General features: G+C 41.6%; 1 protein-coding gene across 2 annotated transcripts in view; it reads left to right on the forward strand.

Moving 5' to 3' along the window:
- The window catches only part of SLC1A3 (solute carrier family 1 member 3), a 74,210-nt gene that overhangs the window by 42,797 nt on the left and 5,083 nt on the right, over positions 1–26,330 (forward strand). For both annotated transcript variants that reach the window (XM_010977587.3, XM_031444069.2), the window contains 5 exons: positions 14,000–14,204; positions 17,066–17,108; positions 19,959–20,251; positions 22,667–22,900; positions 23,451–23,645. In XM_010977587.3, the coding sequence (XP_010975889.1) occupies positions 14,000–14,204; positions 17,066–17,108; positions 19,959–20,251; positions 22,667–22,900; positions 23,451–23,645 (970 nt within the window). The remainder of the gene's footprint in view (positions 1–13,999; positions 14,205–17,065; positions 17,109–19,958; positions 20,252–22,666; positions 22,901–23,450; positions 23,646–26,330) is intronic.

Here is a 26,330-nt window from a genome sequence, read left to right on the forward strand (position 1 = left end):
GGTTTCCAAGGGTGTTTGCAGATTCCCCATGGGATTATGTTCTCTACAATCAGGTTTCCATAGCATTAGGATGTGTGCAAATTAGACAGTGCTACATGGTTTACTTAGTCTGGGACAGAGCCTGGCACATGGTAATTCCTCAAAAATTGACCAAACAGTGTGTGATTTACATCTGAAGCTGAAGGTGTGTGAGAACATTGGTATTGCCATTAAGATCATGTTTAGTCTCTTCTACCTCAAAGTGGTGAAGTGATGATCTTGATTGCAGATTTATTCTCTGATTGGTCAGTGACTTTTTAAATTTCACCTGCATAACAATTGCTAGCAGTTGTGAGTCTAAAAGACACATGGGGCCTTGAGCACACATACTTGTTACTCCTTCTGCAAGGTCATTATTATTCTCATTTTCAGATGAGGAAACTTCCCAAGGTGTCCCTGCCAGTAAGTGGCTGAACTTGTGTTCAAACTAAGATCTGTTTGTCACAAAAGCTCTCTCTCTTCTCCGTCTCTAGCGCCTTAAGTGGTGTGGCCACTAGGTTTGTATGGAATCAGTTTATAAAGCTAAAGTGCGTTTGATGCCTTAATGTTACTGCCTATGATTAAAGTCTTTTCTCCACGGGAACTAAGTATTCCCACACTTTCTCCATACTTGTGCACTTAACTTTTTATGTCACACGTGGTTGATCATTTGATTATTTGGTGAGAATATGACTTGTCTACTCGATGAAAGAACTCCTTGAGAACAGAAACTACTGTTTGTACCTTTGCAGCTCAGCCCTTGCTACAGTGACAAGCTCCTGTGACAGTAGATGTTACATAAATAACTTAGTGATTTGTGGACAGTTGCTTAATTCTATCTCACCTAGTGAATTTGCAGACTTTTGTCATTCATCATTTATTCAACAAAATATCTATTGAGTCCCTATTATAATTGATAGTCACTGGGCATATAGCAATACATACAGACCATCATGTATATTTAGAATTGAAAGACTATAACCTGGAGATCACAAACTGATATGTTATTGTGGAAGGAGTAAAAGTGAAGATGAATTAAAAGCATGTATTTCTATATAATGGACTTTCCAATGATCAGTGTAACACATGCAGAGTTATTTGCCAGTGAGTTATCTAATGAACTTTCCTGAAGTCTAAAATAAATCATTATGCCTTTTCTTTCTCATATGCATAGCTTCTGTTTGTGTTAATCCTTGATGTATTTACATCTCTACCCAAATGATATCACATTCCCATTTAGTAGAGAAAGAAATTTATCAGCGTATAATTTTCTAGATTGATACTACTGACAGTTTTAGGGAAGGAGAGTTATTTCCTAAAGTTACAAAGTCAGGCTTACTGTATTCTCACAAGGCATCTTGTAATAGTTTCCTATACTACAAGGAATCGTTTTAAGTCTTAAAAATACTCCCTTTCTATAATAACATCTGGCTGTGGAATTCCTGATACAATTTATTTTGTTTATTCTGAAAATTTGAGTCTTCTACAATACCTTCGACAAAAAAAAGATAAGGCATAATGAAACAGTGAAATGGACTTGAAATTGACTGAACATTTAGACCCAAGGAGCGTTTAAGGCTCCACGTCAGCCTGGAAAGATACCTGGTAAAGTACTCTAGTGTACTTAAAAAAACCCTGTCCTGTTCCACATTTTTATCAACAACTTAAAGACCTAGAAGGCACTTACATTATGTTTTCAGATGATATAAAGCCCCCCAAAATGGCTTCTACCACGTATGCCTATGGGCACGATTCAGAATGACTTCAATAGGCTGCAATGCTGGATGAAAACCAACAAGATGAAGTTGAGCAGGGGATAAACGCACATTTCTGCTTTTCGATTCAAAAGGTTATTGCGCAATTGCAGGATGGGGAGCGACGGAGCTTGGCAGCAGTTCATGTGACTAAAAGCTTAATGTGAACCAACAGTAGGATGTGGTGGCTAAAAAAGAATGAATATAGTCGTGTGCTTCCTCGGGAGAATTATTAATAGTTCACTGTACTCTGCAGTGCTCACACTGCATCGGGAGTAGTTTGTTGAGTGCCGAGCACATTCGGGAGCACCTTTGACAAAGCAGAGTAGCTACTAAGAGGGTGTTGAATCCAATCCAAGACATGTTTATTGGACTCCTGTTTTGGACGGACAATGCTCTAACCGGTGTGCAGAATAAAGATGTGAAGAGACATGGCCCGTCTCTAGCCTCAAGGAGTTGAAAATGTTAATGGAGAGCCCAACAGGTACGCACATGACTGTAAAACAAAGCCAGCTGTGACGCCAAGAAACACAAAGAAAGTGCTGTGGGAATTCAGGAGCTGGACTGGCGGTAGGATTTCCACAGGAAATGAGGACAAGAGCAGGGGAAGCCTTGAAAGCAAAGATGCAGAGACAGGAAAACTCAAGACTTGTCTAGGGAATATTGAGTAGTGTAGGTTGCCAAGATGAATGGGGTAAGCTCTAGTAGGAAATGAAGCTGAGAAAAGAAGTTTTGGATCAGAGCGTGCGGGCCCTGACTGGTCGGCAGGGGGAGGGATTACAGGTTGGCGAACATCTGAAAACAGTGATATGTGGGGGTCAGTTGAACAAGTGATGTGTATTTAGTCTGGGGGAAAGATGACCAAGGTCCCTCTGGTACATGTGGACCAGACTTGCTCTGTGTTTCTCCAGAAACAAAAATTTATCTTGAGGGAAAAGAGTTATAAAGAACCAGATTTCAGTTCTTTCTAAGCACTGTTTTTTTTTTTTATATCAAAGCTGCTCAACAGTGAAGAGTGAGCCTAGGAGATGGTGCACGTCATCACGGAGGGGCTCAGAGAGTTTGATAACCAACACTCTAAAGGGCATGGGGTGGAGAGGGTGCTGCAGCCTCACCGAGAGCCCTGGGAGTTCTAGGAATTACCCAAGGCCTTGGCAGTAGGTAATTATTCATGGCTGAGGTTTCTTTTTTCTTCTTTGATTTAGGATATCCCTCAGTATATTAACTTCTGGATATAGTCGGCATGTTATGACTCCCCAGTTCAATAAGATGTCAGACGAAATCTGGTGCAGACTGCCCACTGCTTTGACAGTCGCCACTCAGCCTCACCGTTTTATGCACACACAACTTTTTATTATGATATGTGACATCCCTTCAAATATGAATTTAACAGATCATTGTCAGAATTCCCCATTAGGCAAATCGATTGCAAATCAACAACTGATACAAGTCCAGTGCAAAGAAGACTATTTCACAAAGAATCTCCAGGGCAGTAGCTGTAAACAGTGGGCTCTGGGGGTGGAAAGATTTGAGTTCAGATGCACCAGTTGCCACTTATGAGCTTTGTGATCCTGAGCACGTGATTTCACCTCCCAGTTTCCTAATCTGTGCATGGGAATTGACCATTGTTAAGTCCCAGCCATGCAGGTGGTTTGGGAGGATTAAATCAGAAAAAGCACTTAGCATGTGCCTGGAAATATAGGGTCTAATTTTATTTACTGACTTCTCACACTTTACAGCGGTGTTCCAAGGAGTCTTTCAGACCTAAAAATATTTTGAAAAAACAAAGAAAAAAATCACCATCATCATGGCTAAGATATGTGCCAGCTATTGTTCTAAGTAAAGCATCACATGCTGAACCTATTTAATCCTCAGAACAATCCTATGAAGTAAATACTATTATTATCCCTCCTTTACTGAGAGACTGAGAGGTTACATATCTCCACTGGTCACAAGCTAGTAAGTGAGGGAGCCAGGATTCAAACCAAGCAAACGCTACAGCTTATTACAACCAATTCCTTCCAATATCTACCAACAAATTTCCTTGTTTTCCTCTCAATTCCATTCCAAATCATTCTACTGGATAATTTTATGCATTGAATTTGTTCAGGGCTGTTTCAAGTAATATATTTTTAAGTCTTACTTATTACTAAGTACATGAGGGCCCTAATGAGTGTGTCTTTGGCCAGAGCATTAATGAAAGTTGAATGAATACATGAATACATGAGAAAATTTTAATTGTAGAAGTAATCAATATAGCCACTTTCAAAAGAAGTAAGTTGCCCTTAATATAACTTCACTACCTGACAGCCTCTTTCCATTATTTGTGATGGAGCAGTCAGAGTCATTTGAAATCAATGATTTTGTACCTGCTTTTCTTTACCTTATTAATAGATCTTTTATCCCATATTCCTGTTTAACAACAACGTCTCCAGTTCATTCTCTCTCTCTTTCTCTTTGACATTTTGTGTTACCAGATTTTACTCAACTGTGTGTTTTTTTCCAAACACTCTGGTGACTGCACTGTTAGCCAACCCCCATCCCTAAATTCCAAGTTAAAGAATAACACGACCAGTCCAATGCATGCAACATCAGTCTCAAACCTGCCAAATGTCATTTCCACATCTTTTCTTTGACAGCCCTCTCCATCCCTGAAATCTACTCAGGGTAAGTGAGGTTTGATGTAAGGGACTGCCCGTAATTTTCTTTGGAGAATTTTTGGGAATTCCTAAATACCCCTTGAAAAAAACCCATCAAAATATGAAACTGATGTTACAAAACTAAAGTAGAATTTGCAGAAATGGCTCCCTCCTGTAGAAGGCAAAAAGTTGTCAAGAGTTGTGCCACTTCTTGCGGAATATATCAGGAATCATTCAGTTCCATTGTCGCCCTTGGCCCTGGGGGCAAAAATGCAGCTTTTCCTGTTCCAAGGAGAGAATGTTCTCTTCCTTACACGTAAGGCAGAGATGAGGGAAGCCCATTAGTTCCAGAGTTTACAGTCTTTTTCACTCCGTGAATTGATACTGCTTTCTTGTCTGGGTCAGGTAGTGGGAGCATAATCTCTCACTCCCTGGGTGCGACTATTCCTTTATAGATTAGATAAGAACAATTGATGAACTTTTAAATGCTGAGAAAACTAATAGAACTGAAAGGGGGGTGGGGGGTGTTGGCCACAGCCCAAGAAATATGCTGAGATAAAAGCACCTTCTGAACTTTTTCTCCATTCCAGACGTCTGTGCTTTTAAGTCGCCATTTCTTTCTCTTTTCTCTCCTCTTCTCTCTTATTCCCTCAAGTCTCTTAACTCCACAATCTCCTCCTCTTCTCTTCAACCTCAGCTCCATCCCCAAAGACTTAATTCTGCACACTCTCAACTGGCCAAAACATGGACTTAAAATTTTTTTTTAATTTTATTCTTTTATATAGTATATAAGATTCTCCATTCAGGGTTTAATTCAGAAAATAGCTGAGGTGAACATGTTTTACTCCCAGTTATTATTATTATTACTACTATTATTATTTTAAGAAATACACCATTTAGAAAATCTTAATTGAAGTTTCAGGCAACAGACTTAGCTTCAGTTCATTTTGGAGTTTTCAGGTTGGACTATGGTCCCAGAATCATTTGATGGCAGGGAATTGGAGGGGAGGGGGGACCTTGGGTGGCACAGTTTGTAGGACTCCTTTGGCCCCAGGAATGTCTGCTGCTTCCCAGTCCTATTTCAAGGCCTGGAGTCTCATTCCTGCTTCAACTGTTCTGGGAATCTGGGCCAGACAGATTTGGGTTTTAATGTCCATATGTTGCTTTCAGTTTCTAGGAGGCTTTCAATGCTTTTTTTGCTTGAGGGACAGGTCTTCCATGGGAAGAAAGCGCACCCCTGGGGTCTGCTATATTCTGCAGTCAACCTGTAACAACCTTTGATTAACTCCAAACAAGTCTGGCCCGGTTGTGGAACTCAGTCCCAGTCACCATCCTGCCAGTTAGAAAACATGCTGTCTTGATCACCATCTCCTTTAGAAAGTTGCACAAGGTCCAGAACTTAAAGTTCTTTTCCGTAGCTAGTTAGACAACCCAAAGTCAAAGAGGCTGTTACGGAAATTGCAAACACCTCATCTGGTGGTTGGTTGTAAATCGTGATTCTTTGGGGGGAAAAAGGGCAGAGGGGGCTGGAGCTCTGGCCCTCAAAGAACTTCCTCTCATTAAACCAAAGCAATTTGCTGCTCTCTTTCTGCTTTGAGTGAAGTCACCTACTTTCCCCATTCACACCAGTGCCCCTGGTGGGGGCTGGTTGAGGGTCCACGGATTCTTGGTGCATCTTTCCACATTGTAGAGGTTCTTAAGACCAGGCTTTACAGGTATGACCAAGATTTGGTCTGATCGGCCCCTTCCTTGCCCCCACTACCCAACCCACAATTTCTCTTTTAGCTGCTATTTTGTTGTCCTGGGTTTCTAAGTCTTGGCGAGAAGACAGTCATTCCTTTGTGCTCGGCTGTTACAATGAGGTAACCAAAGAAAGGGTCTTGGTCCGAGGCTGTCAGCTGTTACTAATCACTCCTCCCCAGCCCATCGTGGGTCCCGCTCGCCTCTCCCTCTTGCTCTGCTTAGCACACATAAAGAAGATGAATTACTCCCTGGTTCCTCTTCAAAAAAGCACATTGTGCGGCACATTCCAATACCGTGAGCAAAGGATGGGCTGGTGTGCGGGGGAAAGTGGTATCTCAGTCAGCCCTCGGCAGGCCTTGCACCGGCAGCTGAGGCCTGTGAGACATGAACCTCAGAGCTGGCCCTTCAGAGAGCTTCCTGGGACCTTGCAGAGACAGAGGATGTTCGAGTGCTGGGTTCCCCGACAGAGCGCGTCACTGGGACCGTTGCAGGGCTGTACTGGGCTGTGATGAGTCTGTTGGATGGTTAAGACTACTTGGTGTGGAGAAGAGCAAAGCTTGCCCGCTCAGAGGGCCTCCCCTCAGCTAGTGAGCCAGGAGAAGCAGTCTCCCCCTAACGGTGAAGGAGAAGGGCCCAGAAGCTTTCGGATAATCAGAGGTAGCAGCAGTTGAAGTTGGGCCTCAGTTTCCCCCCTGTGAAAGTTCATTTTCAAGAATGTCTAGAGCCAGGGGATGGAGTTGTCTGCTTAGTCCTACCAGACTGAGAAGAAAAGGTGATTTATGATATGACTTTTGCTGCTACTGATAACAGCGTCCCCTCCACTCATTTTTCTACTTAACAGTCTTTCAAGAGAGAGCGTTTAACGAGTGAACCCTGGAGCTCAAAAAGACTTTTGTTGACAAGTCATGAGGGTCAAATTAAAAAATCAATTTGCCTGACAAATTATATGCCATCGCAAGTGCTAAATGTGTAAGGAAGCTTCCTTGTCTCTCTGTGATATAACCTCAGAAAACTAAGCTGTGCTTAGGAGCGAATGAAATGCCAAGTTTTGTGATACTGTGAACAGCCCTCATGCAAAGGAAACGCTGGCCAGGGTGAAAACCCACATAAAAATACTTGTGACTTAGTTGACTGAATTCCACAAAATCCTTTGCAGATCTGTGTGGAGATGCTGTAACTCTCTTCACTAAGAATCACTGATTAAATGCTCAAAATTCCATGAAGTGAACCTCTTCTGCATTTTCTTCCTTCACTGCAGTGTCCAGAGAAGTTGGGGTGACTTGGCTAGTTACCAGAGATCAGCACACTCGTCTCCCCGGTCTCCACTCGTGAGACGGAATAAGTTCATGGGTGTGGAGGGTGGGCAGCCCAAGGTGATGCGAAGCAGGGTGAGACGCAGGGAAGATGAAGCTCATGGCTCCTTCTTAAACCCCCTACTGATAACTGAATGGGGATACCTACCAGTATTTGCAAACTTTTTTTTTAAGCCAGAACCTACAAACAAAATACAGATGTGTTTTACACTATGCCCTGGCCACACACAAACACACACCTACACAACTGAAAAAAGTTTCACAAAATGATATTTACCTTTACCACCTGGGATGCACTCTAACCTTTACGTTTTCTATTTATCCTCGTTCATTAATGGATAAAAGTACTAATCATGACCCACTAAATTGATCTCACGATTTGCATCATAAGCACTTAGACCCCACTCCCTTTTCCCATTCCCTTCTCTGCGTTTAGTTTTCCATTGATTTGCTCATCCTTCTGTTAACATGTGGACCAGTAGGACTATAGCAATTACTTACACAGGTTCATCCACAGGAGTGAGTCCTGTTCCCTAAAGAGGGAAAATAATAAAGGAGTTGGGGAGGGAGAGGAAGGGACGGAGGGAGGGGTGCTCCTGGGGTGAGTAGTGGAGGTATGCTGCCCCCCTGCCCAGCTCTGATGACCTCCCAGCACCCGAAATAAAGCTCCAGGAGATGCTGGGTCACTCTTTCCCTGCAAGGTCTGTCTCTCCTTCTTCAAGGTAGGAGGAACCTCACTCTTTTGGATTAACTGAGGGAAGAGCCACCAAAATTGATGAGTCAGAAACTTCAGAGTATTTTAAACAAAGGCAACTTTAGTGCTTGTTATTCATACAGTAACCTAGTCCAAATATTTTTAAAAGTGTGTGGTTTCCTCCCAGTGTAACAACAACAGTGGTTGTTGAGATGGACTATTCAACAAATATGGATTGGGTGCCTTCCTGTGCAGGCACTGTGCTAGGCAGGGAGGCTACATCAAAGAATCAAGTAGATGGTTCTGCTCTCTTGGCACTGAACTTCTAGTAGAGAGAGTCATAATGGTCATAATGATCTTAATCAGCATTTATCAAAGGCCTACTTTGTACAAATCCTTTATGTCAGTTTTCCCTAAGCTTACAATGTAGGTATGGTTATCTTCTTGTCCAGGTGAAAGAGAGGTCAAATAACACTTACAGAGTAGATTGTTTATTATTTAATCTGATTAATTAATAATAATAACAGCTAACATTCGTTGAGTGCTTACTGTGTGCCAAACACTATGCTAAGTGCTTTCTGTACAGAAGTCCCTTTAAACCATGAAAACTCTGAGAGAGCTTTCGTTATTCCCATTCTACAGATGAGGAAATTAAGGCTTACAGAGGTCATATGGTACTGGAGCTAGAAGTGGAATCCAGGTATTCTAACCCCAGAGCCTGAACCCTTTAATCACTGTATTGCAATTTTTAAAATAGAATCTGCTTCTAAAAATGCCTCAGGTTGGCCTTAAATAGTTTGAAATATTATCTCTTAGATTAAATTCTGAGGTTATAATCAGCTTATTCATTGTGATACAAAATTGTGATACAACTTCTAACTTGTAAAGATTTGCCTTCTGTCCCCAAACCCCTAGAATCATAGAACTTACACTTTTTTTTTTTACAAGCTAGTCTCTAAAGAATCAAGAAGAAAATATTTCAGTGAAAAAAAGCTTAAGGTAGTTTTAGACAGAGATTTACAGTGCTTGTCTGATGCTCACTCCCGCCCCCTCACCACCTTTCCTCTGAGCTTTTTGGCCTCCTTGCTCACTGTCTGTGATGAGGGTTCCTGTGTCATCACCTTGTATTCAAATAAATATGGTACATAAGAGCGCTCATCCTTGATTTCCTTGTAAGCTGCCCATCTTGGAATTCTCCAGGGGTTGAGAACAGGCAGCTTTCATTAGATGAGGGTTGGAGATGCCCACTGTGAAGGAGGAGTACACCTAAAATAAAATAAAAACTGAAACAGAACAGTTTTCTTGAATCAGCAATTGCCACCCCTCGGTTATCGTTCTTTCTGGGCCTGGTCCAGTGGTCCTGGAAGAACAGTGAAACACAGTAAAACAATTCCTAACAGAAGACTACATTTTTAGATTTCGTATTTCAAGACCAAAGACAAGAATTTCTGGGGAATATACTGAGACCCATTAATGTACAGATTTTTAGCAGATGGGAGAATAAAATCCATGTAAATAACAGAGCCTTGGGAACTTGACATTATTTGTATGTTATCCTTTAATACTGGACTGAATACATATTTCATTTATCCAAGAAGTCGTACCAGATATTATATCAGAAGAAATCTAATTCACAATAGACTTACAGAGTTCCACACACATTTGTGAAACACTCCCTTTCTACCCCAGCACCCCCAAAACCATGAATTTGGTGCATATCTGTGTACTAAAGTGATTACCAAAAGACTGTCTTCATAAATAAAAGGTAAATGCATGTTGACCATTTGCATCAGGAAACTCTCTTCTCTTTCCTCTCTTTTCAAAGTGACTGCTGCCTAAAATACCCAGGTAATTGTAGCAAAGTCTAAATCTTTTACATTCTAGAAAATGTCTTGTTTATTCTCTTTTAGATGCTTAACTCACTGGTGAACATGTAATAGGTTTGTGGAAATGAATGATTGATTGCTTTCTTGGTGACTGATTATTGATGAGTTGATTCTTAGAAAGGAAAGACTTATGTGCCCACAGCCAGCAAGTATGCATGGCCCACCACACTCTATGAAAACATGCTCTGGACTGTTTTTCTTGGAACAGTGAGGAATTTGAACTGATTGATCAGCTCTCTAGCCAGTCCTTCTGGTGACCAGTCTTGCCCATGTTCCCTCAAGGTGGAGAATACTGAGGAATGTGTCATCATTTTTCCACAGTTACCTCCCACCACGGAGTTTTCTTCCAACCAGGTGGCTCATTTCAGCATTGAACTCGAATGCAAGAAAGTTAGAGAAACCTAGCATGGATAACAAGCAAATGAAATGTGGGTGACTCCTAGCTTGTCCATAAGAATCGAGGTATAGTGGGAAGGGTGCTCCCTGGAGTGTGGGTTCAAATCCTGCCACTGCTGTTTACCAGCTGTGCAACAGTGAGCAAGTAACTTAACTTCTCTGGTCTCTTGTAGCTTTCCCTTTAAAATGGTATCAACAATATGCACAATATACAGGTGTCTTGAAATCAGATGAATATGTGCCATTGATCATGGAGAATTTGGTTAGGGAGTTAGTGGATCAGCACAAAAGTTAACTCACAATATACAAAACATATAAACTTGCAAACACATCATTGTAATTAGAAGAGCTATCACAGTACTTGTAGAAATAGTACAATATAGTATTTCTTTGGGTTTCAAAAGGATCTCAATTCTGATGACAGATTGTTGACATAATAAAGATGTCAGGATGTCTTGAATGAGGCTGGTGTAGCTAAGCCCAGATCAAATGAAGAAAAAGAGACCAGTCAAGATCATTATCTTTACTACTTGCTCTGGAATGTGTTTCTCAAATACGTATTTAGATGATCGCATAGTTGTCATAACACACTCCCAGAAGCATCTACATACCCAAGTGGCCTCCTCTTTCCCCCTGCCCCCCGTGCCCTTTTCTATCATATATTTTAGAATGACAAGGTTCAGTGCAAACTGTCCTCTTCTCAAACATTTAGGGCACTTCCTGCCAAAGGTCCCTTTTCTACAAAGTGATTTAGTGCTTTCCCCCTGCGCCCAGACACGCTGACATTTGTGTGTAGTCTCTGGTGTAGAGCTCTGTCTGGAATTTCAGGAGGCTGGGGAGAGGAGATGGTCACAGAGTTTGGGTACGAGAGAGGAAGAATGACATCTTTGTGGGGTTTTGTCTTCCAGCTCTTCCTCCATTTTCCTGGTTCCGTCAGAATCACGGCCATTCTCTTTCAGGCCCAGTGCTGTGACAGGTTGTCCACATCTGTCCTGCTGTTGCCCTGAGGACAGTGTGTGGCCTTACTTCTGCTGGTCCCTTAAGTTTAACAAGCCTGTCTCAGAAAGGGGGAGTGGTTGGAGTTCGAAGGGGCTGGGGGGAGGCTGCTGGAGGAGCGGGAGCAGAAGCAAGCAGCCCATTTAGGGGCAGGACCTACTTGGAGACTTGGTTAATGAAGACAGCCCCGCACACCCCCTTCCTTGGCTGAAATAACAGCAGCGGCTGCTTCGTTCCCTTTCAAAGGAAAAGGTCAATATGCAGAGGCTGGTGACACCTTGCATTTGACTATGAATTCTGCTGGGCTCACTGCTAAAAAAATGCCTCTGTGTTTGTCTTCAGCTATTTCAGAATTAGAAAGTATGGTTTTCATTTAAAAAAAATTTTTTTAAACATCTATAAACTTTGCTATTGCTGTGGATTCTGGGATGACGTCCTCCACTCCTCCCCCAGTGGTGGGAGGGAGGGAGATTTAAGCCTCCTCTTTTGTCTACCACGTTGGTTTCCAGTGCTCTGCCTTGACCACTTAGCGCTCTCTCTGAATAGCTATAGGTCGGGAGTAGTGGGCAGGAGCCTCAGAGAAGAGTTGGCGTGAGAACGGAACAGCACCACAGGATAGAAGGCGAGAGGGAGAGAAAGCATCTCGGAGGAAGAAAATACCGGTACCCCTAGCAGAGATATCCGGCCTTTTGTGCCCCCACCACTCGCCCGCCGGAGAGTTGCAGGCTTCAGTGGTGACGAGCTCAGGCAATGATGGGAAAGAGAGTGGGCCCTTCTGGGAGATGTGATCTCAAGCACAGGAAAGCCAAGATGTTTTGAGATGTGACTGAGACCTGAGAATGAACCTGGGGGGATGGGAGCACTTGGATTGAGGACACATTAGCCCATTTTTAATGATGGTGCCGTGTTAAATGGGCACCACCCCAAAAAGTGGGTATTCTCCCTGGGTTTCAAGAAACCGAGGGCACGAATGAAATAAGCTTAATTTACGCACGGAAACCAAAATTGGCCGCCTCTTTGTGGGAGCTGCAGTTGGTTTTCTCAGGGCAGAAAGCACACTCAATTCAGTTACACAAGATCTGGGTTCAAGTTCCCACTCCATTTTACTTGGTGTTAACTAAGACCTTAGAGAGTTACTTAATTGCATTTCAGTCACCTTATAGGTTGTTAAAAATAAGAACATGTCAGGTACTAAGTGCATATTATGAAAATTTTGAATGATGTGATTCATATACATGTGAAATTATAAATTGAAGATCATGGCTTCAATTTTCATACAAGTTCATTATCATTGTATCATGAATGGGGCAAACCCAGCCAGTTGTCTGGCAGTCATGGACACTATTTTTTTCAGTGCTTTACCTTACTCTAAGTATAATATTAGTATGAACAGGGTCATTATCTAAATATTGAACAACTATTAAAACCTGATCCCAGTCATTGAACTACAGTATTTACTTTTAATACATTTATAGAATCATGATTTAAATAGTAAAGAAAATAGTTTGAATGCCCGTAATTGGATTATGCTATAATTGAATTTTAGTGTTTCAGTGGGTTTGGGGAAGAGAAAGAAGTGAACAAACAGCTAATGAAAGAGAATGGCCCATATTATTCTAGACGGCCGAATCTTCTAGGAATTTTGTGTCATTTTCAATTTTTTTCCCATTTCAAGGGTCACGGAGATTTATTCCATTTGCCAGAGCAGTTAGGGAACCCTTCAAAGTCATGCCTTCTTACTTACCAAGGATAATACTTGCCTGCGGTAGACTTTGAAGATGTCCTAAACATGAGGGGAGGAATGTTCCACAGGCGATAAGGCGCTGCAGGCCTGTGGGACAAGGGGGAGGCAGGCAGAGTGCAAAAATGAGAAGAACTCCACCAAAATCTTTCCTTTTAAAAATTTTTGGTTAGATGAGATCAAATGAAACAACAGAGAAGCTATCTGAGAACTTTGCAAATTGAAGATACATGAGTAGGTGATTAGACTATAACTTCAATTTTACATAAAAACATCCCCCAAAAGATTCCCAAATGCATACATAAGATAATAATTCTTGAAAGAATTTAATGGCAGTTAATCTATGTGAGTCACTACAGTGCTTGAACTTGACTCTGCTTAGATTATCCTGCCAGAAATCTTTTTAAGGTATCTCTTCACACACACACACGCGCGCGCGCGCGCACACACACACACACACACACACACACACACCCTCGCTAATTCATACTCACAGCTTCCTCAGCTAGTAGCAACCTAGGAAAGAATCTCTTTCAAACCGTTAGAGAGCCACAGGAAATCAACTCTCGGGGCAGAAAGCATTTGGGTGATGACATGTTGGCTGACACAGCTGATGCCCAGCCATTCTAAAGCTTTCCCTCTCACCTTTTGTGATCCCTTGATTAAATTTTGTGTCAAGTTGTCATAACGTGTATAAAACCCCGTTTCCGGGTGGGAGAGGGTAGGGGAATGTAGAAGGCAATGCTCTTCCTGGCACCCTCCACTGAAGACTTCCCTGAACTGATTTCCTGAAAATCTCCTTCTGTTTGCCTTCACCAGGAATGGCGGCCCTAGATAGTAAGGCATCAGGGAAGATGGGAATGCGAGCTGTAGTCTATTACATGACTACGACCATCATTGCCGTGGTGATTGGCATAATCATTGTCATCATCATCCATCCTGGGAAGGGCACAAAGGAAAACATGCACAGAGAAGGCAAAATTGTACAAGTGACAGCTGCAGACGCCTTCCTGGACTTGATCAGGTACGTCCTTGCAAGCCCATCCTTTTGGATATATTTTGACCACTCAACCCCTTTTCTTGGGGGGAGCTAACCAAACCCTAGAAGAGGTGTCCAACTGAACCAGCCCTGCTGGGCTTGAAGTGATGGTCACATATTCTTTCTAACAGAAACTGAAGGATCCATTTTCTGGTCTCCTGTGAAAGAGGTGGGAAGAGCAAGGAAATAAAGATTTAAGAGCCCTGCTTTTAGGATACTGGATCTGATCACTCAGTTCTCTCAGCTGTGTAGCTCACCTTGTGATAATACTCTTTTGTGTGTGCAATTTTTTTTTTATTGAATTATATTGCTGTACAACATTATGTAAGTTACAGGTGCACAGTATAGTGATTCATAATTTTTAAAGATCATGCTCCATTTATAGTTGTTATAAAATGTTGGCTGTATTCCCTGCATCATATTATATCCTTATAGCTTATTTCATGCCTAATAGTTTGTATCTCTTAATCCTTTTCCCCTATATTGCCCCTCCCCACTTCCCTCTTCCCACTGGTAACCACTAGTTTGTTCTCTATATCTGTGAGTCTGCTTGTTTTTTTGTTATATTCACCAGCTTGTATTTTTTAGATTCCACATGTAAGTGATACCATACGGTATTTGTCTTTCTCTGTCAGACTTATTTCACTTAACAAACTGCTCTCCAATAATGATGCCCTTCTTAACATACTTTTCTCAAGTCTTGCTCGCTAAGGCTAGTTTTTATTAAAGTGTAGCCTGTTCATTGGACTTTTCTAGTTTGGAACCTGTGATCTGAATCATCATCCATTATACATAATAATTGATTTCTGGAAGGGACTTTAGAGATCATCTGATCATATCTGGTCCAAGCTTTTCCTTTTGTACTGTTAAGGAATTAAGGCAAGGTTAAGGGAACCTACAAGGGATGGTGAGACACTAGGGACTAACAGCTATGGGAAGCTGTTTTGTTACCACCTGTAGCTCTGAGGGGCAAAGGACTGGAGCTGTTAGTGGAACCAGGAAGAGCTGTAGCCTTGGGAAAGGGCCTTGAAGACAGGAGCTATGGCTGTAATTGGGAGGGAGGGAGTTGTTGCCCAACGTACCAAAGAAGAGAGAGTTGGAAGAACATATACATCCACTCCTCTCCCACTGCCCTGTGTTCTGTCAGCGCCTCTCACTGGACAAACCCAGCAGGAAGCCAGAAAGCAATGGGTCAGCTTCTCAGGGCAGGAAGCAGGATGGAGAGTGAATCTAGAAGGGCAAATGGAAGACAGCCCAGCCCAGACATCTGCTTCGTTTTCCTCCACCAAGTAGCCCACCTGGTCTGTCTCCCCCAAACCTTGTCCTTTCCTCCCTTATTTACAGCTTACTTGCAGTGATTGGTTTGCCAATGCTAGATTTCTACTCTAAAGAATTCCCCATTGATCATCTCAAACACGCTCCTCCTAGGGACTTGATGTCACATGCCATCTCAAGGAACGGGTCTGTGGCCCACAGATTCAAGAGCGATTTGGGCGACAAAGGGTCTTTTCGGCAGCACCTCTCAATTCTTCCCATGAGTGACTTTGTACCCTCTGTGTGTAAGCACACATGGCCCCACAGTGCCTCTTGAAGGCCCTTTACAGGGAGTTAATCCCAATTACCTGAAGGTAACAAGCCACTTTATTATTTCATACCAAGTTGTCACCTGGTAGCTATGATTTTATTTATTAGTTCATACAGTTCATTAAGGCTTTTCACCTTTATTTGCCCCCCAAGGAACTTTACCCTCAGGTAGTTTTGATTAGGAGTATTTTATTATAGTCTCTTTCTGTGTAATTTCTACTCCTTGTTTGAAGATTTGGGGTCTTCATTCCGGGTTGCTCCATTGGCGCACCATGTGTTTCTGCCCCCTCCTTGCCCCAGTAACAGGTATATGATTAACCTGTCCCCACCCAGTCACGTAGTTTGAGCATTTATCTTGGAATCTCCTAAACTCATATTTTTATCAGGGTTTGTAGACACGGACCTATAGAGCATAGGTGGGAAGGACAAAGGAACAGGATGGCCCAGGCAGTAAGAAGAAAGCACAAGAGCTTATCACCTTAAAATAAGTCTTTGATGGCATACATCTGCTGGACTCCATGCCTCCTTCTCCCACAGGCTTCAGTCTTGGAGCCCTAGTGATCATTTCATCCTCTAATCTCTGCTTTATCAGATGAATCAACTGAGACCTAAGTAGGTACCATGAATTAGTCAAAGTCACATGTAGAGATTCCCCAGCTAGAGTGTTGCCCCTTCTTCCTTCCCCATCATGAACTCAAACACTGCTCTGAGCGAGTGACGAACTCTGCCTCAAGTTAAATTTTGTGAGGCCATCTCTCTAGGGTCACCAAATAGCCTCAGAAGTTCCAGCAATTCAGAGTCCATATCTTATTCTCCAGAGGGCCTTTGGGAGGACTTTGTGGAGAACTACATTCCACAGTCCCACCATGACATTTAATTCAGAACATTTGGTTCCTAAACATAGGGCAAAATACCAAAATGGCCACTGATGAATAATACCTCAGTTAGCCAAAATGCTTATGATAAAAGGCATTTCTGTTCTTACTTGGGTTCTTCTAGGAGCAGCGTTTGATGTCTGAATAAAGAATGTCTGATGAAAGGACAGATGAGTTGAATTTGGGACTTCCTTGACAAATATGAACTACATGGGCCACCATTAAGTATGACCTATGTCCCATTTAATAAAATCCACCAAAATCATTCTCTTTTTCCATTTGCTGCTTAGTTCAATGCAGTCTTTACCTTAGACAAAATCAAAAAGTATTTAAGGAGCTAACTTATTATTTGGGAAAATTTTCAAGTGACTGTTACTTTCTTTGCAGGAATATGTTTCCTCCAAATCTGGTAGAAGCCTGCTTTAAACAGGTAAATACCCGACAGCTAGTAATTCACCTTTGAAATTCTTCTTTGACATACCAGAGTGGGACTCTCTTTTTTATTTTATTTTATCTTATTTTATTTTATTTTATTTTATTTTATTTTATTTTATTTTATTTTCCATTTCTTTGTAACAAGAAACACTTCTTTCTCCAACCAGATGGAAAGCACTAAAATTTTCTGGGGACTTGGGAGGGGAGGGGGGTCTTTCCTTGTCTTGAAGGCTGTTAGTTGCCAGACACTATATGTCTTGCATACAAATGGCTTATTAAGTCTCTGTTAATTGTTAAAAAGGCTGATCAGGAGACTCCCTCCCCCCCTCCCCCATATCCCAAACACAAAAGCTCACCAAGCAAGCAAACTCCAGTATTAAATATATTTATATTTTGTTTTAAAGATTAGGGAGGTTATTCAAGTTTCTGGTTTTGATTTTGAAAATCAATGGGTTGTTTTTTTTTTTTTCAAAAGTTTATGAAGGGTCTTATAGATTCTAAAGGAGGAACCATGTCGATCAGAAACGATTGCCACCGTCATGTATTGAAGGTCTGCTATGTGCCAAGCACTGATGTTGTCTTTACTCCTCACACAAATATGACAGGTATCATTATCTTCATTACACTGATGAGGCAACTCACCGGTGATAATTCAGAGGGATTCTGTAACAGGCACAAGCTTTACAAGTAGTAAATGGCAGACTGAGAATTCAGATCCACTGTGTTGACTTCAAATTCTGTCTTTTTTATACGCCTACATTTTATTCTGTCTCATGGAAAGGGGTATCCAGGCTGATGAGACACCTACCAGGGGGCCATAGTGAGGTCTAGTTCCTTTTAGCCCCCAATCCAAGCAACTCTTGGTATTGGTATCTTGAAGATACCAATACATTTTACTATTAAGGGATGAAATTAGTAAAGTTCATTCTAACCTCCCTAGAGTAAAAAAGATTTGTTGCCTAAAATATTAAAAGGGAAACAATTAGACATTCTAAAATTAATAATCGTTCCCAAACATTTCTCCAGATGGTGTCACTTCAGACTTGTTATAATTCCCTAAACTTTCTGCTTGGATTCTGTAAAACAAAACAAAACCATGATCTCATGGGAGACCAAGTATTACACTTTCTTTCCCCCTTTTCAAAATTTGTATTGACCATTTTTAATAGGTGATGCATGTATACCCTGCAAAATTCAAACAGAATTCTTTAAAAAAAAAAAAAAAGCCTGAGGGGGTAAAATCATTCTTTATTCAAAACAACTGTAACCATAAATAATAAACCCTTTTCAATCCAACCAGCCAAGCCTAGCACCATGGGGCTGACTATTCCTGTTAGTCAGCTGGCACTGGACAACATCAAAAATGCTGATTTCTAGCAGCCCTGGGAAGAGTGCTGACTCACGCAGATTTATTGTATTTGGTTTTGGATTGCAGTCACAAGATTTTGAAGAGGAAGCAAATGTGTCTTCCCGATGTATTTGTCTTAGATTGGAATGCAAATGAGATTGCAGTTTCTGTGTAGGCTGCAAACTGTGTCTAAGGGGAAAGAGTTAGAGGCATAGGAGAGGCTAGTCAGGATTGAAAATTCAGCCTAGACAACCCATAAAATGCATAAACTCCCCCAATAGAACAGAGATTTGAGAGTTGACTGGAATAGGAGACAAAGAAGGGTCAGTTTCTTTCTTCGAACTGCCAGCAGTGCCACAGATTGTTTAAGGATGTGTCCACAGTATTGACAGCTGGCCATGTCCTTGTTTGGGAGTCGTGATTTCCCATTGGACAAAAAAGTCTCCCATTTATTCTTTTTTTTTTTTTTAACTTTTTTATTGAGTTATAGTCATTTTACAGTGTTGTGTCCCATTATTCTTGGTAAAGAAATGGCCCAGCACTTCACGTACAGCTGGGCTTTCTTCCCCTGGATTCTAGATGCAGTCAACATCTGTACATTGTTATTCTCTCTAGGGTTTTATGACTATCAACATGGAGGCCAGGAATTCTACTCTCATTAAAATCATGGCAGGATGGGCTTGTTTCAAATGGCCACAGTAGCACACTCGGTTATCTTCCCTTTGGAGCATTTGTGCAGAAGCTATGGGAAAGAGACCATTTATTGAATAAGAGGAGAAACTCCTATAGACTTGATTAAGCAAGCTCTAATATTAATCAAGCACCTCTTCTTAAGAAATGATACTATCAGGAATACCTAGAAGAATGTTATTCGGGGACTTTAAAACTTAATATTCACTGAAATCTCCAGCTAAGCCTAGTCCCTGAAGGGCTTTGTTACTGAGTACCATTAGCCAACATTAGTATAGTGCTTTAAAATTTACCAGATGTTCTCATATATTCTGTTTAATTTGACCCTTCCAACCACTCTAGGAGGTGGAATCAGCACAGTTATCCCTGTTTCACAGTTGTGGAATATGAGGAAAGGGATGGTAGATGATTTGTCCATGACCCCATGACATGAACCCATGGAGAGGAAAGGGACGGTTTTGGATCTTTGAATTTATAGTTTTTTAAAAGCCTGCTATAGTCATTTTATTAGGGTTTCAGAAAAAAGCAAAAACATGTCTATGTTTTCTCCAACATCTTCAACCAGATACCTCATTCCTATTATGATTTGTTAATGTATCTGAGTGTGTGTGTGTTTGTCTCTGCTGAGGAATTAATAGAAGTTTGATAGATTAGATAGGTAGATAGATAGATAGACAGACAGACACATTTTCTATTACAGTATCCAAATTGAGAGTAATGTATATCATTATAGAAACTTTGAGCAGAAAAGTACAAAGAAGAAAACAAAAGTCACCTGTAATTCCTGTTGTGCCTTTTCTTTTTAAGTTTAAAACCAACTATGAGAAGAGAAGCTTTAGAGTGCCCATCCATCCCAATGAAACCCTCATGGGTGCCGTGATAAACAATGTGTCAGAGGCCATGGAGACACTGACGAGGATCACAGAGGAGTTAGTCCCAGTTCCAGGGTCTGTGAACGGGGTCAACGCCCTGGGCCTAGTGGTCTTCTCCATGTGCTTCGGATTTGTGATTGGAAACATGAAGGAGCAGGGGCAAGCCCTGAGAGAGTTCTTTGATTCTCTTAACGAAGCCATCATGAGATTGGTAGCAGTGATCATGTGGTATGTATTTCCATTTGCTATGTATGCTATATAGAAGATGCTTATTGCCATCAACGTGTGTTCTGTATGAGGAAGATGCCACCAGGCAGGATGGCCAATTGCAATGATCTCATTCGGGTAAGCACAAGAGAATCAATGAATTTCTGGGTCAGTAGTGACCCTGAATATATCTGCCAGCCTCTCTTAATAAATTTACTTCCTTGTTTTTGAAAAGTGTCAACTCCTTTACTTCAGTACTGATGAGATCCCATTCCTCATTCCTCCATTTTTATCTACCTAATTATTCATTCAGTACATGTTTATTGAGTGTCTACTATATACCAAGTAAATAATGCCAGGCACTATGGATGTAGCAATGAGGAAAACAAAGATGTCATGGATTTTATATTCTTAAACGAACAAAGAAATCAACTATATGCTTTAGTCACCATGCTATGAGGGAAAATGATTAAATAAAACAACAGGTTTTATTTTATGTAATATGGTATCATGATAAAAAGTGACTGAGGAAGAGGCTTAAAATTTGCCTTAGATTGGACAGAAAGGCCTCTAGGGAGGTGGGTAACATTTTTTGCTAATATCTGAATGACCAGGAGAAGCTAGCCAGGCAGAGCACTAGGGGAAGAGCATTCCTAGGAGAGGAAAATGCAAATGTAGAGGCTCCTAGACCATCAGAAAAACTGAGCTCTCCTCTCCGCCATTTCGGCCCTAAGAAAGAAGTGCAAATGGTCCTTCTACGGCAAGCCTGAAGGACTCATGGGAAGTATTACCGAAGGCCAAGCCACAACTTACAACAAAACTTCTTTCAAAGCAAGATCAGAGCAGGAGACAAAGGGAAAGACTAAATCCAAAGAGGAACATTGACCTTGCAAAGTAAACTCTTCCGAGCAGGGAGAGAGCCCTGTGATTGGTTTAGGCCTCCTGTGGGGGTTGCTTTCCCTTTATCTTTTATTTTTAATCCAGACTCCCTCTTGGCACCTGAGGCAGGAAGGCATCCATTCCTAAGAAAAGCACTCACCAACATGATTAAAAATATCCTTTGTCTTTATTGCTACCAAAGCCTAGAGGAATCCATTTTTCAGGAGTCTGTACAAGATGGATGTGAACTTGGGGGCACAAAAGCGAACAGAATGTGATCTCCACAGGAGTCCCTGTTGAAATCTTGGGGGCCCTCCTTAGAAATCCTGGCAGGGCTGAAAGTGGACATTTATCTTCATATTATTAAAATGCCTCCACCTCTCACCTCTTTTATGAAAGAAGCCTATTCAAGGCAGCTGAATGAACCTCACATGTAGCTTTTCTCGCCGTCTGTTCGCCTGCACGTTCAACATTGAGTTATTACATTTCTGAAAACAGGTACTCTTATGATTTCCTGGCCTGTGTTTTGAAAGGACTTTTCAAAGAACCACTGTATTTTTCTATTTGAAATAAGTCCTCCACAGTTCCCAGCAGACCCTTCTCCTGAAGGGTGATTGGCTCCTCTGTTTTTGGTAACGTGGGTTTGGTTGTAGTTTTCTGCACACATCAGACAAAAGGGAGTTGACAGCCAGGCAGCAGGGCCTTGATTCAATATGTGCAAGCCATTTCATGTCTCAGTTGTTCGTTCTTGCTGGGTCTACAGGGGGAGGGTCACAGATGGCGGTAGCAGCCTGTGGATAATAATTGCTTAATTAGAACCCCTCTCCCCTGATTTTGGTGGTACATCCATGCAGGTTGTTAACTGGAATAGCTCAATTTATTTTCTGATTGCCTTCCACTTATGGCAAATGGTACTAGTTTTTCATTTGCACTAAAACATTTTCTCTTAGAGGACCTTTACTTAAGTAAAAGAGTTGATTTCAATATGACTTATTAATATTGTAAGTAGTGTGTCATATGGGAAAAAATAATAAATGTGGTTCTTGATTAAGAGAGCTGACTGCAAATCTAAAACACTGAAATGGCATTGTGTGCATCTTGTTCTAGCTGGGGAATCAGGCTCTGATGTGGGAGAGGTTCCTAGAAGTCTGGGTATTGGTTCAGTGGATTCTGACTGTTTAAAGTATTTAGCAGGGGAGTGGGAGGCAGAGGGAGTGGGTGGCATCTGAGGATCACAAAAGTGACCCAGGTATTGTGACACGAGAGTTATTTGGGAAAAAAGAGGTGAGTAACAAAACCTCCATACCTGCCTTTTCTCATGGTTTAGGAGAAAAAACAAAATTGTGACCTAGAGAAATTCTGAGTGAGGAAAGCCTAATGATGCACTGTTTATATTTAAATTTATATTTTAAAAAAGTAAGGAAAGACGTTCACAGTTTCTGCAAGTCCTAATAGTATCCTGGGCAGAAAAGTTCCTTTTCTTATCACTTGGTAATGTCTGTGGAACAGCTTGTTGGAAATCAGACTTCCAACTGTGCATGTGTTACTTCTACATAGGTACGCCCCTCTGGGCATCCTCTTCCTGATTGCAGGGAAAATTGTTGAGATGGAAGACATGGGAGTGATTGGGGGGCAGCTTGCCATGTACACAGTGACAGTCATCGTGGGCTTACTCATTCACGCAGTCATTGTCCTGCCCCTCCTCTACTTCTTGGTAACACGGAAAAACCCCTGGGTGTTCATCGGAGGGTTGCTGCAAGCACTCATCACGGCTCTAGGAACCTCCTCCAGGTACGGAGAGATCCGTGGCTTACTCCCACGAGAAAATGTGTCTCAAACTTTACTTCAAACCAGAATTTTCAGAAGCGGGGTGAGTGTGGTGGGTGGGCATTTTTGGAGGGGTGTTTAAACTTCCAGGTATATGCATTGGCTTTTTGACTCATCAGGTCTAGGTGGGATAAAGGGAATGGGTGGCCAAATACCCTTTTAGAAAAAGGATGAGATGGAAATTAGCTCTCTTCGCCTGCCCACTCCCACCTCCCTCCTCTCACTGCCATTTGCGGGGAGGGAGAGATGGCAGAGGAGGGTGAAGGCCGTTGTGTGAGGGAGTGATTACAAGCGATATGTCATGGAGGAACCCAGAAGCAGGAGAGTTGCTGAGTGACCCAGTGAGGGGACCCACTGTTCCCAACCCTGCTCCCTGCCTTACACTAGTGCTGACTTGGTTCCCTTTAACTTAGGATATGGGAGAGGAAGGAACTCTGTCAAAAACACCAAACACACAGGCACGGTCTGAACTGTCAGGATGGTCAGCTGACATGCCTTGTTTCACTGTGCTCAGCTCGGCCACCCTACCCATCACCTTCAAGTGCCTGGAGGAGAACAATGGCGTGGACAAACGTGTCACCAGATTTGTGCTCCCGGTAGGGGCCACCATTAACATGGATGGGACCGCCCTCTATGAGGCTTTGGCTGCCATTTTCATTGCTCAAGTGAACAACTTCGAACTGAACTTTGGACAGATTATTACAATCAGGTACAAGGAAAGTTCTATACAACATTTTCTTAAGAATGACTTTACATGTGAGACGACGATCGGGAATTGGGTGAAGAAACTGGTTGGGAAGGGGAATCACGTAAATAGGAGGTTGGGGTATAGGGGAATCATTTTACTTTTGATATTTATAGATTTTTATTTGTTTTTTTAAAACTGCAGATGTGCACATTTATTAATAATGAATTTCTAATAATATAAACATGTATAAAGTAAAGAGTGAGACTCGCCACATTACTCCCCGTTATTTTGTAGGTACCACTGTTAATGTCTGGTGTGCAAAGATCTTTTCCTATGCATAGATAGACACACACTTTTTTTTGGTAATTAATGGAATCATACCGTACTGCTTGCCAATTGGTTGGTTTACTTATCAGTTTCCCATCTATAAATATATCTATCTCTTTCTTTTTAAAATCTGTAGAATACGTAGTACAGTTATCACTCTTCTTTTAAAATGTTAGATCAAGCTTCAATAAAAGGCATTAAAATTTTTGCTTCTATTATTCATTAGCTCTTATTGAGCGTATTGACACATAAAAATACACTTGAAAAACTGGATTAACATTTTCTCTTGGGTCACTTATTAGGCAGTATAAAACAGATGACAGATGACACAGAAAAATAGGTTGAGGATTTTATTTTTGTGGACTATTTTTTAAACTATTATATTTGAGGTGTCTAGTGAAAGGTAGCTGTCTGTCTCATACCTTCCCCTAACCTCTTAGTTTCCTTCTCCAGGGGCAAACGTTGTTGCTTGTTAGTTTCTTTTGCTAATTTCTTCTGGAGACAGTCCATGCACGTTCATATGCACATGCGAATATACTCCCCTCTTTCTGCTTCCTGAAAGTTAGTATGCACAACAGACCAATAAGTGTGATGGAGACTTGAAACCTCACAATCTAGATCAAACCCTGCTCTTTAGTGTATGTGCATTTTAATTATTAGTAGTAAGTTGTGCTGGAGATTGAAATAGATTTTTTTCCACAACTTTTTTATTATAAATTGTCTTGTATTGTCTTACATATATTGCAAGTTGAAAGAATATCACAACAGACATCTTTTACCTAGATCCAACAATTGTTAACATTTTTCCTTTTTTGCTTCTCCTTTCTCCCCCACCCCGTCATTCTCTGCCTTCATGACATTTCATTTATACATAGTTCAGCATGCATCACGTAAGAATGAGGATAGTGTTCTACATAACCACAATAGTACGAGTCTTTAAAGTACTTCCAGAATATCCAGTCTGTATTCAGATTTCCCCAGGTGTCCCCAAAACGCCTTTTGTAGTTTTTTCTCCCAGACTAACATCAAATCCAGGTTTACAGTTTGTGTTTATTTTTTAAGTCACTTCAGTCCTTTTAAATCTCTATCAGTTCCTTCACATTTTTTTTGGTGTGTGTACGTATGTTTATTTAGAAATAAGTTATGTCAGACTCTGTATATATGTTTTGTGTTATTGGAAAATGATGATAGTTGCAGGATGCATTGGGATAAAGAAGATGAGGCTGATCATGGCTAGAAGTGACTGGCCTGGAGGTTCTAGGAGCCCTAGGCTCAGCCTAGCTACACTGGGGCTGCGAAATCAGTATCTCAGCTCACTGTAACCCGTTCTCGGACATACCTTGGCATACTGGTTGAAAAGCGCTGCATTATGAAAAAGTTTCAGTTGCATGTGACAGAGTTTAAAATAATGACAATAACAGTGATTCAACAAGATGGAACTGTACTTCTCCCTCACGTGGAGCAGCTCTGCCCCACGAAGCCCTCCAGGCTGGTAGGTGTTTCACAGTGTACAGCACCAAAGCGTGAGGTTCCTTCACCCCTGGGGTGTTACTCTCATCCGGGTGGTCCAGGACAGCTCATCATCACCTCCAAATTTTAGCCAGTGGGAGAGGAAGCACGACCCCCAGGTAGCCTAGTCTCTTTCACCCGTGTCTCACTGGCCAGGTCTTAGTCTCAGCTCCAAAAGAGACGGGGTAATAGATAACGGTCTTCACTGTGGGCAGCTGTGCACCAGCTGAGAATTCTAGTGCTATGGAAGGGAACGATATGGGGGGCCACGAACTGTCTCTTCCACAGACTTACTGCTTTTTAATGCCACTTTATACCTAGGTAATACTTCACTGTTCAGAAAACACTTTCACGTTCTCACATAAGCCTATCAAGTAGATATTTAACAAACTGAATCCTGGACAGGTTACGTGCCTTACAAACCAAGTTCACTCTGCCTCCATAAAAAATATTGATAGTGCCACGGGACTTTGTATTTCATTTTGCTTTTGAATTAATAAATTTGATTTCTTTTTTCTGACCACGTTAAGTGTTTAAGTTGAGTATCTTTACAATCCTCTGCTTGGATAGAGGAATTATTAGAGACAAATTGTTATAACGGTATAGTACTTTAGACCTTACAGAACTTTCAAGTACCTGAGAAAATAGTTACATTACTGACCAGGGTTCTTGGCCTCTTTAATAAATACAAACGAATAAAAGGCCAGAGGAGAAATTCAGGCAAGGCTTTATTGGGAGGGAGAGGAAACAAGTAACAGAGTCCCTTGCTTGCTCCCAGAGGAGGGGCGAGCTGGTTCCTTAAATGGGGTGGTGGGGGGGAGAGTCCAGGGGTCGGGCTGCCCACCCCTTTGGTGGTGCTGTGTGCAGGGA

This window comes from Camelus dromedarius, chromosome 3 (genome assembly GCF_036321535.1).
Source record: "Camelus dromedarius isolate mCamDro1 chromosome 3, mCamDro1.pat, whole genome shotgun sequence".
In the NCBI taxonomy this organism is placed as follows: Eukaryota; Metazoa; Chordata; class Mammalia; order Artiodactyla; family Camelidae; genus Camelus; species Camelus dromedarius.